The 14,340-nt window shown below is 49.1% G+C and overlaps 2 protein-coding genes across 3 annotated transcripts in view; both read right to left on the reverse strand.

Moving 5' to 3' along the window:
• Positions 1-563: 563 nt before the first annotated feature.
• Positions 564-9,853, reverse strand: pcsk7 (proprotein convertase subtilisin/kexin type 7). Of its 2 annotated transcripts, XM_037469989.2 has the most exons (18): positions 9,734-9,853; positions 9,108-9,180; positions 8,384-8,679; positions 7,716-7,952; positions 7,442-7,576; positions 7,189-7,354; positions 6,993-7,083; positions 6,765-6,819; positions 6,446-6,584; positions 6,238-6,338; positions 5,068-5,235; positions 4,611-4,715; positions 4,416-4,521; positions 2,734-2,890; positions 2,540-2,634; positions 2,334-2,439; positions 2,111-2,228; positions 564-1,710 (listed from the first exon to the last, which is right to left on the reverse strand). In XM_037469989.2, the coding sequence occupies exons 1-18, from the start codon at positions 9,755-9,757 to the stop codon at positions 1,420-1,422; spliced, it is 2,463 nt and encodes an 820-aa protein (XP_037325886.2). In that variant the 5' UTR covers positions 9,758-9,853; the 3' UTR covers positions 564-1,419. The 2 variants fall into 2 exon arrangements, with proteins under 2 accessions (XP_037325886.2, XP_037325895.2); XM_037469998.2 differs by lacking the exon at positions 9,108-9,180.
• A 616-nt stretch (positions 9,854-10,469) lies between these two features.
• Positions 10,470-14,340, reverse strand: part of bace1 (beta-secretase 1) — a 5,340-nt gene continuing 1,469 nt past the window's right edge. The window contains exons 2-8 of the mRNA XM_062561629.1: positions 14,289-14,339; positions 13,768-13,905; positions 13,525-13,659; positions 13,292-13,393; positions 13,030-13,179; positions 11,996-12,167; positions 10,470-11,849 (exon numbers count right to left, since the gene is read on the reverse strand). Of these exons, the coding sequence (XP_062417613.1) occupies positions 11,611-11,849; positions 11,996-12,167; positions 13,030-13,179; positions 13,292-13,393; positions 13,525-13,659; positions 13,768-13,905; positions 14,289-14,339 (987 nt within the window). The 3' untranslated portion in view covers positions 10,470-11,610. The remainder of the gene's footprint in view (positions 11,850-11,995; positions 12,168-13,029; positions 13,180-13,291; positions 13,394-13,524; positions 13,660-13,767; positions 13,906-14,288; position 14,340) is intronic.

Here is a 14,340-nt window from a genome sequence, read left to right on the forward strand (position 1 = left end):
TACAGAAACAATTAGCTATTAATAGACAAGCATGTTACCCGAGTCTTAACACATACATGAAAAAACATCCACAATACTTCAACGTTGGACAATGCGCTTCGTTGTAGTTTAGCATTAAGCCGGTTTGATGGCTACATTGTTGTTCCAAATATGTCTCAACTAGCGTTAATACCGTTTTGTTGTGTCACATTAATTTGAATACATTTGTTTTGTGTAATGCGAAGGATGGGCCTTGTTGATAAGTTACTGCAAAAAAACTAAAATTGTTTGCAAAATCTTAAGACACTGAATAATTGTACCTTTATTTAGTGCTAATTAGCACACGTTAGCATGCTAAGCTATGACGGTGAACAGAGTAAACATTAGCAGCTTACCTGCTTAACACAAACAGGATAAAAAAAGTATGTTAACATAGTTACCAGATAGTAGCTATTTTATTAGTTAGCATGCTAGCGATAGCATTTTGATTACGTAAATTCCTGTTGGTTAATACAAATTCAGATATATTTTATATATAAACGTGTTTTTCACAATATGTCATAATAAGAGTGAATATCAATGAGTTTGATCATCCATCAAGTTGTATTTATTTTCATTTAGATCACGTGTGACTTGCACAGCAATACAACTTCAACCCAAACAATGCTTCCCATTAAAAAATTAGAACTCTTTATTACACTTTTACAAAACACTGTAGAAATAATTTGACAAGCTTGATATATCTATATAGATATATCTATATCTCTGTACAGAGGCACACAGTGTGTATTACACTTCATAAAAAAATACATACAAATCCCACACTTGAAATTCCCACTTCAAGTTAGTATCAGTAGTTGGTTGATAACCAGCAGATAATGACCCAGATGTAAAAATCCAATAATACCTCAAAAAAAATATAAAGCCTAAAAAAAAAATCAACAGTATTCTTAGAACCTTATATCTGAGGACACTTTTTCATGGAAGACCTCATATTACAACACACACTCACACACACTCACACATTCTTGCAGTGCAAATAATTTTGTTTTTCTCTTGGTTTAATGTCCCACAGGTGTTCTTAAACTACACCCAATCTATGAGTCACAGACTTCCAGTTCATCCCGAACCTTAATCTGACCAACACCAAACCCCGATTGGAACTTCAACCCCACTTTGGAGGATTGTCTCTGCGTTTCTTCTTCTTTTTTTTTTTTACACTTGTAAAAACACACACAGACTCACACACACAAACAGTACCAGCTCAAATGCAGATCTGAATGACAAGGCCATGTGTTTGGGCAAAGCAGTCAAGGACAAAGAGCTAACTTCAGTCAAGTCTATTGCGGAGGAGGAGGGTGGAGGGAGGAGGGAGGAGAGGGAGACAGGGGGAGAGCCTGAGACAGTGACATTCTTTGGACCCACCACCCGGGCTCAGCGCTACAATGTCCGCCGCTCGCCGCTCAAAAGCGGCGCTTTGGCTTCGGAGTCCACCACCGCATGCAGCTCCACCCCCGAGTCATGCTCGTCCTCGTCCCCGTCCTCGTCCCCGTCCCCCGACTCCTGCAACGCGTCCTCCACTCCTCTCCCTCGGCGCCCTCCCCTCGCCCGCTGACCGCCCCGTCTGCTGCGCAGGCACAGCAGGCCCCTCAGGTCCACGTGGGCCAGGGTGACCTCCAGCGTGTAGTACAGCGACCAGAAAAGAGCAAAGCAGCCCAGCAACAGCAGGAACTGGAGCGGAGAGGAGAGGAGCAACAATAGAAGAGGTGAGAAGTTCATCGCAGTATGGTATGGTATAGTGCTGGTATTCTAACATGAGCATCACTTTTCAGATTCACTTCCTGAGTGGATTATTAATAATAATGAATAATTAAATGTCATGGTTATGAATATCTGAGGTCCCAACGGTCAAGAAATGTGTGGGTTTTTGTCGCGCCATCTTTGGCTGATGATTCAACGTTCCTCAATTGTGCATCTAGCAACAATTTGATCTGAATAACCAGGACATCGGAACGGTCCGCTTAAAAGTGATTTTCTCAACGGTCTATATTTTCCAGTACAGAAGAGAAGACGGAGCGTTTAAAGAGAGGCCGAGGAGACAGAGGCACAAGGTAGGCAGGGAGCCGTCTACCTTAAGGTTGTTGGAGGAGAACGGGCGGATGATCTCCGGAGGGATGTCCAGGCCCGGAGGGCAGGGCAGAGAGAAGCTGCTGTCCAGATACTCGCCACTCATAGCCTCCTCCACCAGCCTGTCCATTCAATCGGTCACACACACACACACACACCGTATGTATTCTTTCTTATCAGTCAAGTATTATCACTGCACTCAGCCCCCCCCCCCCAGAAGCTCTTACCTCCGTCTGTCCTGGACCTCGTCGTTGGTCATGGAGGAGCCGTACAGGGTCAGCTGCCACCGCTTCAACTGGCCCAACCCGGCGCACTGCATCAGCGTCGTCTCTTCTGCGGGAGGGGGGGGGGGGGGGATGATGCGGGGGATACAATGCGCGGTTCACAGAGATACAATGCGCGGGGGGGAAGACGTGCATAAATCTGAGCTTACTGTGGTCGGACATCTTGAGGGTGTACTGGCCGGTCGCTCTCTCGCCCCAGCAGCGCACGGTGGAGAAGGTCCAGTCCTGGTAGCCTGAAGGGTCCCTGAGAGCCCAAAACAAACAGAGACCATCCTCGGTTAGTCCAAAAAAAAAAAACACTTTGGGATCTGGCACCAACCCCCAGCTTTCGACGCGTCGTAACCTGTCGATGGCGCGGCGTGCCCCGAGGACCGACGTCATGCCGCTGGGGCAGACCAACGTGATCTCCACGCTGCCGCGGCAAGGGTGGGTTATGGTCACGGTGACGGCCACGTGCTCCAGGGTCTCCAGTCCGGACGGCCCGAGGTCGGCGGCGGTGACTGAGGGCAGAGGAGGGAGCTGCTCAGCGCCGCGCTAAGGGTTGTCACGGTAACGACACTGCGCTGCAGAACATGCGAGAAGCATGGTTATGCAATCGGGCTTGAATACTTCCACGAGGTTGATGCGGAATCCAGGAGTTACGTTTTAAGATATATAAAGATATTCCTTTATTGGTCCCACTATGGAGAAATTCTTTAGACTTTTTTAAGCGTCGTAATACCTGTCCAACAACGATTATGCCATTAAAAGCATGAGGAAAAGAACAGTGGACATAATATGGAAGATAATTATTTATTACCCAATCCCTTTTTGTATAAATCTTTTATGAGCGTTTAACAATTCAGATTCAAATTATTACAAATGTGAGATTAAACACATATGGTTATTTTTGCAACTTATATTTTCTCTAGTTAAAATATGGTAATAGTAAAACTTTGGTCATTTATACATGACTATGTTACACCTAAAGAAATGTTAGCTTAAAAATACAATACTTTTCATTTTAAAGGATTTAAGCTAAACGACACCCGGGCGAGCCTGAGAGTTGCATTGTGGGAGAAATACCTTCTTCCAATCGCTCTCTTTAAGAGCACCTCGATGCCCTGACCATGTACGGCCCTGCACATCCTCGTAACCAGAGGTGGGAAAGGAAGGTGTGAGGGGGACCGATGTGAGAGGCGTGGAGGGGCAAAAGGAACGGAAGGAAAACAGAGCCGAGGGAGGAAATGGAAAGTGAAGAAAAAAGAAAAAAACTGCATGTCTGAGACCTACGACGCATGTTTTAAAGCTTCTGATTGAAAGTCACGGATGCAACATAAATTCTTAAAAGTGGGTCACTTGACTGTGTACACACACACACACACACACACACACAGGAGGGAAGCCAGCGGTTTGGGCCTCGGCCAACGCACATAGAAACGACACCACCAGGCTCTGCTGAGCGGCGTGACGGCAGACGTGCACATGACACATTCTATTAAAGAGGAAATGAAAAAGGGACACATGAGCTTCATGGTGGTTTCTCCAGAAACTTTTGGAAATAAAAGTACTGTCTGTAGATGCAAAAGACTGACCCCCCCCACCCCCCCTCCCCCTCTGGCTGCGTTCCCCGACCACAATGAGGCCATAAAAGAGGGACGATACAGATCGAGGTAACAGAGGGGAAAACAGCTACAATGAGGTCACCCTGAGCGTGTGTGAGGGACAAAGCGAGGGATCATATGATACACAAGGACAGACAATCAGGACAGATTCAAGGGTGGGGGGGGTGTAACACAAAACAACACCGAGAGGAGTAAAATACTGACACTGGGTGGGAAGAAAAAAGGAGGAATCTGGGAAAGATCTCACCCAGTGTTTCACCGCGCACGCAGGGACTCACAAACAAGAGAACATGACCTAATATGGAGAGGCAGACTGACTGAGGAGCAGACAGGGAGGGAGGGAGGGAGGCAGGGAGGGAGGGAGGGATCCGGTGCACTGTGTAAACTCAACCAGCAGCTGTTCCACACAGAGCCGAGTTACCTTCCCAGATCCGGACCAGCTCGGGTGAAGATGAAGTGGGAATGGGCGCTTCCTCCTTCATCGCGGAGCTCTGGTAGGCCGCGAGAGACGGCACCGACTCCCAAACCTGCGAGAGGAGGAGCGAGGGCGAAGCGTTCAGTCACGGCTCCCGCGGCTTCGACGAGTCACTGAACACAACGGCCGACAGGCTCGCACCTTGGCGGCGTTGACGAGCCTCCACGCGTTGAGCACGCCGAAGCCGTGCTGGTGGCTGTGGTGGAAACCGGCTCCGTTCACCCTCCAGTCTGCGCTGCTGTCACACTGGGGAACATAGAAGCGCTGTTACCTGGGGATTTAACAGGCTGACGTGCCATCCTTTCATCAGCATCACTAGCTCCCTGATGTCCCCTCTCCCAGGGCTTGGGAAATGAGCCCGAAAACACAAACGGAGGCTAGATTACTATCATTGTTATCATTTACATGATGGGCCATTTGGTGGGGAAACACTTTAACTTCAGGTTTAAGCAAATCTGCTTAAATCTTTATATATCAGCTGACTTCAAAGAGCAAAGTGGAAGCCCATGTATGTTTACAAGATCCAGCGGCGACCCTCCAGAGTACCTGTGAGGGACGTTTTCTCGTGCAGAGAAAGCCGACCTGTCACCGGGTTTACCTTGGTGGCGGTGAAGGTGATGATGTGCTGCACGTCCCTCCAGGTGAGACAGGGACGGACCTGCAGCATCAGGGCCACCATTCCCGCTGCCAGCGGGGCCGCGGCCGACGTGCCGGTGTGGCCCTCGGTGCAGCCGGTGCCCCTCTGCATGGACCAGTCCGACGTCACCTGAGCAGAGGGGCAGACAGACGGACGGACTGACTGACTGGCGGGAGGGAGGGAGGGAGGGAGGGAGGGAGGGGTGACCACGGAGACGAGCGGAGCGGCGGTAGAACGGCTTTGGCACGAGGCCAGCGTGGGTAAACATTGGACATACGAGAGGATGCAAATCTTTCTCAGAGTATACCAAAGGAGATGCCAACTAGCGGAGAACGCGTCATCATGTGCCAGTGTGTGTGTGTGTGTGTGTGTTTACAGTTAACTGAAGGCCTGGGGAGGGCCACCTTTAAGAGGCACGGCAGGATGTCAAGAGAAAAAGAAAACATTGCATGAATTACAAGGGTTTCTGGAGATCAACTTTGACGAGAAGGCAAAATAAATATATTATCGGCGTGTGAGAGATCAGGTCTTGGGACAAAAATAAAACAAAAAACAAAACACTCATTTGCGAGTGCAGTCATGTCACGTGACCACCCGCTGAAACGCACATTAGGGACAGAACAGGATAGAACCACAGCAACATTGGCGCAGGAATCCCCCCACCCCCCCCTCCATCCGTGTTTACACGAGGATGATAGATAGATGGGCCGATAGATGCGGGCCGTTGGAGACGTGCAGAATGACCATGCAGGGTGCTGCTGTGCACGTTCTACATGCCAGACATCGTGTGTATGACACCAACGGGTCACGTGTTGGAAACACTGAATCTCGTCAGGTGACACGTTGAATCTACAATGTATATAATAATAATGTGTCGACAGGTATTCCTTCAATAGGGAGGTCACCTGGTCAACTCCAAATGGGTTCTTCGGAACAGTGGAGCATTTTTTGTGATAACTTTAACTCACACACACATATATTTATATATTCATTAATAAATAAAAGATGGAAAGACTTTTTCCAGCTTAAGAGTCACTTATCATTGACTTTCTGCTTTTATTTTGTTCCCATCCATTCTCTGGGTCATGGGGGGTGGTCGTGGTCGTGTGTGTGTTCGCCGAGAAGACTCACAATGCTCCTCATATTGCTTCCCCCGCTGCTGAAAGTGACGGCCAGCATGGACGCACACTCTTCAGCGTAGAACGGCATCTTGCCTTTCTCATCAACAGCTCCTGCAAAACGCACACACACACACACACACCCACACACCAATCATTTATCACCCCACACGTCCACACCCTCAAGCCAGAGGGACCACTCACGGACCCCAGCGTCCTACCGATGGTGATGGTGTAGATGGAGTTGGCGTAGCCGTCGTAGTTGCAGTTGTCATTGAATTGACCTCCGTTGCCGCTGGCTACCACAAAGATGCTGCCGAAGCCTTGCCTGCCTGCAATCACCCCGTGCTGCAGCGCCGCCTGTGAAGGGTCGGGGGGGGGGGGGGGGGGGAACTAACAATCAGCCCGTGATGAAAAAGAGGGATGATTATACTTTTTGTGCCTTCTGTTTCTCTCCTTCCCGTCTTCTCCGCTGTAACGCATCCGGTGCAGTGCACTGCCCCCTGCAGGACAAAAGGCGCAGCGCAAGCTTCCTCTCACCTTGCCGAGAGGATGGGGTCCATCCACTGTGTGTCCGTCATCATCTGGACCCCAACTACAGGAGACATGAGTCAGAATCTGGATCTAGGCAAGACTAAACAAGACTAAAAAACATGTGGCAAAGTCAACAATTGTTTTTGTGGTTGGTGGAGACGTGCGCTCGATATTAGGCTCTTCATAAGAGACCCTCCCCTAAAGCAGGAGGACCAGGGAGCATCGGCGTGTTACCTGCAGCTGTAGATGTCGTTGACCTGGTAGTGCTTGTTGAAGGCTATGGCCTCCAGGCTGTCTGTCAGCGGGCCGTCCAGCACTCTGATGCCTGAACAAGAAACAACAACAAGAGAGAGGGAGAGAGATGTGTGACACGCATGGATCCAGAGTCTCAGTGGTTCTTGGGCCTGGGATTCTCCTGGGTTCCTGGTACCTGCCACCTTGCTGCCGTAGGCCACCCCCACGGCACAGAAGCTGTTGTTGGGAACGGCCGCGATCTCCCCGGCGCACCGCGTCCCGTGGTGGTTGTCGCTGTGGGGGTCCGGGTGAGGCATGGGGTCCGGGTCGTTGGAGTTCAGGTCATAACTGCCCTCCGGACTCTGAGTGGGTTGAAAAAAAAAAGGTAAAAAAGAAAAGGTGAAGGAATTGCTTCATGGAGCACAGAACAATTGCTAGTGTTGACTTACATAGTTGGACTGGATGTCCTGGAGGGTGTGCTCCACCCCGTCGTCCACCACCACCACCGTGACCCCTCGGCCGGTGATGTTGCGCTCCCACACTCCTGTTACGTTGATGTCCATTCCCTTCTTGGCGTGATTGTGCTGCGAGGACAAGAAAGCGTGAGGAGCGGCTGAGGTAAGAGAGAGGCGACAAAGCTGCAGCCTCCTCCCTCCTTAATTTAACAATTCTAGACAGTCATTCAATTACACAGTCGAGACACACAGTCGTCCAGACTCTCACCAGGTGCCACTGTTTGGGGTAATTGGGATCGTTGAAGGCCATCGACCTCTTAGAGCGGCTCAGCACCCTCTCCTGGGAGTGCCACAGGACGTGAGGGTGCGCTGCCAGGACGTCCCCGGGCCGGACACTCTTGCTCCAAATGCCAGCCGGGGATTGCGGCGTGACGGAGCACAGCAGGTAGTGACCTTCGAGCTCGCCGATCTGGCCGTGGTTCTTCAGCCCAGCCTGCTGCGCTACCTGGGAAGGGGGAGAACGCGGAATGATATACTTCTGGAAAGCCGGACGCTGGTGTACCCTGCCCCGACCAAGCCACTGTTACAACAGAAAAGAGGAGACCTAGATGTCTCCCGTGGAAAAGTGACGTGGTTGCGGAAAATAGGATACAAAAAATAAAAATATACAGTTGATTTAAATAAACAAAAACGAAGGCCAGATGACAGTGGCATTCTATGGATATATATGTGAAGCTAAGGGGATGTAGTGAGGGACAGGGCAATAACAAATTCATCGTCCTCACGAATCATGGACATTTAGTACCAAGTTTGTGAAAACGGTATCCCTGTTGATTTCTGTTTTCAGGGAAGATGTCAGGTCAGACAAATGAAGCCCTGAACCCCTCCAAAAAAGATCAAAATGTATCGTCCGAGACGGCTCATGAAGCACCGTACCCTGTCGGCCATCGCATCCAGATGCACGGCGCTCCGTTCGCCATCTTCTCCCTCCCGACGTCGGCTCGAGTGGAGCCTGACGGCCCAAGACTGACCCTGGCCGCAGGAGAGCGGCCGCCACGGCGACGGAGGGGACGAGGAGGCGGCCACCGGAGGATGGAGGAGGGTCAGAAGCAGGAGGGCAAAGGAGGACAGGAAGAGGAGGAGCAGGAATGTGGGTAAATAGGGCGTTGCCATGGCAACAGAGGGTGAGACACGGGGGCGGCCGGGCGAGCCCTCTTCATCTGAACAGCAACCTGGAGGACAGGGGGGTTGGGGGGGGGGGGGTTAGTTGACAGGGGAAATGAGAACAAGACTCTCACAGAAGCCATTCTATTGGTGTTTTTTTAACTTTTTAAGCCCTTGAGTACAAGCGAGGCGTCTTTTGATTTAGAACTTCCTGGTTTTCTTGTGTTTTCACACACATAGAGAATATATGTTCATGCATGCCTAATAACACCTTAACTGTTATTTCTGGAGCAGCCAATAGCAAGAACAGTCTAGTTGGAACTAGATGTGAGGCGGGATAAACCTGTTAGGGGTGTGTGTGTGTGTCACTCCTAAGCAGTGCACAAATGTTAGTCTATAGAAGAGCAAAATACTAGATCATTGTCAATTATTCATCAGCTAACTAGTAGAATATACTACTCAATTTTAAATCTGTAAAACAGAGTCCATAATTCACCTGAAAGGGAGCGACCACAACTCCGTCTGTCAAATTTCTCACATGAAATCCAAATGTCCGCAGCGCCGTGAACCTGACGCCGTGAACACGAAAAAAAGGGGAAATAACAACACGACGCAAAGGCCAAGATGTCACAACTCACAGATGTCCCTTCACACCCCGCGTGTGGCGTCCTTTTATTTGGGGGGCAAATGGTGGCAACAGGAAACACGTTTTTTTTTTTTGTACGAGCGAAGCCACCTGACCCGCGCTGCACTTTGCTGCCTCTGCTGTATTCAGAGCTGCTAGCTAGCCGCTCGCTTCTTCTTTTTTTTTGCTGATTGTTTTGTTTCTTTGTATTGAAATCCAGCACGTAGGCTAACCGTTAGCTAGCCGAGGCTGGTCGTTTTATTGACCCGCGCGCCGGTGACACACAAACAACAACAACAACAACACAATGAAGTCGGAACTCGCGGCGGGACTCGAGTTTTAGAACCCGAGGCCACCTGTCAACAACAATTGTTGACAGTTAACGCTAGCTAACGTTGGTGTCCAGAAGCTATACGTATCGATACTTTAAGGGAAAAAAGTGAATGCGCTTTAGAGCCCGTTTAGTAAAATTTAAAACAAATAAACTTATCTCGTACCTTTCCGCCGAACTCGTGTTGCATCTGTTTCGCGTGAAAGGTCCGAATAACCGTAAGCTCGTCATCTCACTTCCGTAACGAGTCGGTCAAAAACCCGAACGTATTACGTCACACGGTTGTTGCGGAAGCGCGGTGCGGGGCCACGTGATTGGCTACCGGAACACAGGCGTCACACGCGATGAGATCGATGAGAAATGAATGTCCCTCCAAGTGGGCGTGGCTACTGCTTCTACTTTTGCTGATCCTTCCGTGGTGTCTGTATGTGTTTACTTAATGATCACAAACAAGTACACGTGAAAAGAGTTCGTTTTCAAGGCGATGTCACACCCGACCAACTTCCATTTATCTTATTTTATTCTGAATAATTCCTCAAATCAACAGTCAATAAGCCTCGAGTGGAAATGAAGAATAAAGGGCAAAGTAATTGAAAATTGGTTTTAAAGTTGAAAAATCGGCTATATAAGAAACATACTGTATTGAAATGCAGAGCATATAACAATAATATTTCATCTTTACTTGATTATGACCAGCTATTACATTATTTTTGTCATGGGATCTTAGTTGTAACAACATATTTAAAACAGTTCCACAATGTCCTAAATTCTACCAAGAAGTTATTTTAATGTGTCTTATTGTGACGTTTTCTTGGATTTCCTTTTGACCCTACATGTCGTCAGTCTCTGAATAGATTTTTCACCATTCACGTTTTGTGTGAAGAAACAACAACCACGCCATGTCACAGTTACAATAAGCACTTTATTGATTCCACAGTGCTGCCAGCACCAGACAGATAAATATGCGGTTCTGAGTTGATCCATTTACAGCTTGCTGTGAGACAAAACAAACCGTTCATTACAGACATACATAGTGTTGTTACGTGTATAACATATTTGGGCTGGTTTCCTTGTCCGAGCATACATATGTGGTCCCCATTGAGAGATGTGGTGAAGAAGCCCTGTTAAGTCCTGGTTAGTTAACATGTGATGAGCTGTTACATGTGCAAATCATCAGATGGCGCAGCAGTACGATCAAGAATGTGTAAGTGTGTGTGTGTGTGTGTGTGTGTCTGCGCAAATAGAAGATCTGGTATGCGCACATTTTATTTACAATAAATACATTTAAGCTATCAATATAGTTAGAGAAAATGACATCTGACATCGACTGTGTTCAGTAGTCTCAGTTTTTAACCCAGCAAAACTGATTTAATACGATAAATTCTGTTACAATAAGATATTTCACCATGTGAACCTCTTAATGCTTAATTGACGAAGCAGGATTCTTTGCTGGCGTCAAGCAAAATGGTGTAAATTCATAGATGCTTTTCGTACTCAGTGGTATCATCTTAATCTTCATTAAATCTTTCTGTATACTCCTCACTTAGCAACACGGCCGTTGACACGTACAGGCATGCTCTACACACATCGACCCGGTTTTCACCCCCTCAGAAACAACAGAGAGCACATCGATTCAAACCCACATGAAGCCACACACTCGTCTGTGGGAATCACACCAGGCTGTGATTTTCTTCACTTTTTCCCTGTTTGGTAAATGATGACATTTTTCTCTTTAATCCAGTCCACCTCTGTAAGTCTTATTTACACATCGCGTTGGACCAAAGCGTTTTGCTTTGCATCTCCCCCGATCTGCATGGGGGGAGAGGGGGGGGGGCTCGAACGGGACGACGCCGGCGGTCACTCGTCCGTCCCTCAGGTTGGGAACGGCTCTAGTTATCCTCCGATGCTCTGCTCGCTGCACCTCAGTGGTTTTGCTACACTCTGCATGACGTGCACCGCGTACTCGTTTCCTTTTTTAAAAATGTCTTTATTTTTAATTTTTTAACCACGTTCCATCGCTGCCCTGCCCGTCTCCCGCGCGCGTCACTTCAGCAGCGATATGTCGTCGGCAAAGTCCCCGTGCGGGTGGAGGCAGCGGGCGAAGCGCCACTGGCACACCATCAGGCACAGCGGCAGCATGAAGAGAGCGCAGATCCCCGCCATGATGTAGGCGATGGTCATGAGGGTGGACTCGTCCGTCTGAGGGATGTTGTAGCCGCAGTCCTCCAGGTCCACGCCGTGGAACGGGCCTTCCACCGAGGCCGTGCGGAACTCGTCGTGCACTGAGGGAAGGGAGAAGGGGATTGTGGGTATTCAAGAGACTCGAAAATAACAGCGACGACCCGCTCCATCCCACTACTTCTTCTTTCTGTTAGCATCCTCATCGCTTCCTCTTCTCAAACCTTACAGACACCCCCCCCATCCTCACCATGGCAGGTGCTGACGGCGAAGCCGATGCGTTTCTTTTCGCGGTCGAAGACCACGTAGAAGCCCTCCATGATGACGGCCCCCATCACGGTGCCGGTGCTGGACTGGGACACGGCGAACTTGTAGCAGTCCTCCTGGCCGGAGGCCACGTCCTCCACCGGCCGCAGGTATTGCTGCAAAACACACAAAAACAAAGACACAGACTGATCTGAGGAGGCAAAATTATTAAATCTCTGTGTCACATGGCTAGATATTATATTATAGATTGTTTACTATCCATGTTATATTTATTTTTGATTTTTTTGCGATGAAGCCTAAATAAAGTAATTAATCTCTTACAGAACACACGTGAGATCAGTGTGCGATCCAAACCTGCTGATTTGCTCCCGGAAAGGGATGAAAGCACAAGCTTTACGTTCAGCGGTCAGCATCGAGGTCGCCGGCCTCCCACAGATTTGAATCTCACCGTCAAATCTTCTTTGTTCAGCCGACATCAAAGCTTTTCAATAAAAACCCTTTAATGACTTCTCAGGGGGCTTTATGAAAAGCTTTAGAAAATATATTCAAAAGTAATTATCTCTGAAATGTGTTACAAATATTTATTTCATCCTCCTCCGTAGCTCGCCTGGCTTTCGTCTTTTAGGATTTTACAAATGAGTGTGACTGAAGGATCTTCTGATAGAACATCCTGTAGGCGTACAGTGGCCGCTGAAAACTCCACTTATTTAGGATAACACCCCAGTTAGAAACAGAATTTCAGAGGATGCATGCGGCACTGTACGCTGCTTTTATGCCGAGAGGATAAATCCAACATCTTTTAAATCGGTCAAGTTCAAGTCAAACACAGGAGCTTCTGATCCTTTAGACGGCATTTAAATCAGGCTTAAAGGAGCAGTGCGTTGGGTCTGGCGGCCTCTAGTGGGGAGGTTTCAAAGTCCCCCAACTGAGATTCCTCGCTTGTGATCAACAAAACCGGCGCGCCCCGAGATGCAAGGTGTTCGGGTCCCTTCGCGCACACTGAAGCCGGCCACATACCTGCGGCAGGATGGAGATCCTGAAGGACTGGTTGTGGTTTTCACTCATCAGGTAGAGGGAGATGACCGGGAAGATGTGCCAGGGCGTGGTGCCGGCCTGCCAACACACCAGCTGCTCCCCGAGCCAGAACCCGGAGGGGAACTGTTCGGTCTGAGATAAAAAAAAAACAGGGTCGGGGGGGGGTGACATTGGTTCATTCATTCCAAATCTGAACCCCGTGGTCACGAGACCTTCCAAAGAAAGCCTGGTGGTGAGGACTTACCGAAGACGCTGCTTCGATGGCTTTCACTGCGGCCTGGAAGACCTTTCGGGGCAGTCGGAGGTTGGTGGTGCCGCTGTCCACGATGCTCTTGTCGTAGTTGTACTGGACAAACGGGCCAAACCGTCTCTAGTTAACATCTCTTAGGATGGCTCCCGGCGTCAGGGATTTGCCATTGAACCATTCTTTCCCTTTGGTCTGCACGGGGGGGGGGGGGCGCGTGTGTCCGAGCTCACCTCTTTGCAGTCCATGTTGAGGTCCTGCCCATTCACCTCGATGCGTACGATGATGACCTCGTAGTACCACTCCCTGCGAATGGGAGTGTACCAAAGCTCCCCCACGTACAGCGATGGGTCCACTCCCCCGATGATCTAAGCGCATCGGGACGATTTCCAGTCTAGCAGCGGCTCCGAATATGACATGAGGTGATTTGTGTGTGTGTGTGTGCGTGTGTGTGTGTGTCTGCGTCAGTGTCTCACCATGCTGCCGCCGACAGTGGCGCTGCCCAGGGAGTAGTTTTGGGTTAAGCCGGCTCCGCACAACTGGAGGGAGAAGAGGTTGGGGACCGGAGTCTGCCGAACCAGAGAGTCAAAGAAAGGCTCCAATGTCTCGTCAGGCTGGGGGGAGAGAGGGAGGGAGAGAGAGGGAGAGAGAGGATAGCTTCATGTCTGAATGAGACCAAACTAAGCTGCTGTTTTAGCTTAAATGCTGGAGTAGACGTTTTGTATTAAGGGTCGTGGGATACTTTGTATGCTGCATGCTATATTCTTCACCAGATTTAATCTCCGGATCAACCGGATCAGGAATCCACGGCATATCATCGTTTAACAAGGCTGGTTCTATACCTTCTTTTCGTGAAGTAGAAAATCGTCCTACTGCTCATGAGGCACGATTCAAACTTTCAAAGAAGGAACCTCCACCAACAGCTGACACTTACTTTATTATTGATCTAAAATTGGACATATGACGTATGACTCGCATAGATGACATACGGTCCTACCCGGGCTATGTCAGCGTAGGCCAGCCCCAGGATTCCCTCCCAGTTGGACCCG

The sequence above is a fragment of the Pungitius pungitius genome, chromosome 3 (assembly GCF_949316345.1).
Source record: "Pungitius pungitius chromosome 3, fPunPun2.1, whole genome shotgun sequence".
Classification (NCBI taxonomy): Eukaryota; Metazoa; Chordata; class Actinopteri; order Perciformes; family Gasterosteidae; genus Pungitius; species Pungitius pungitius.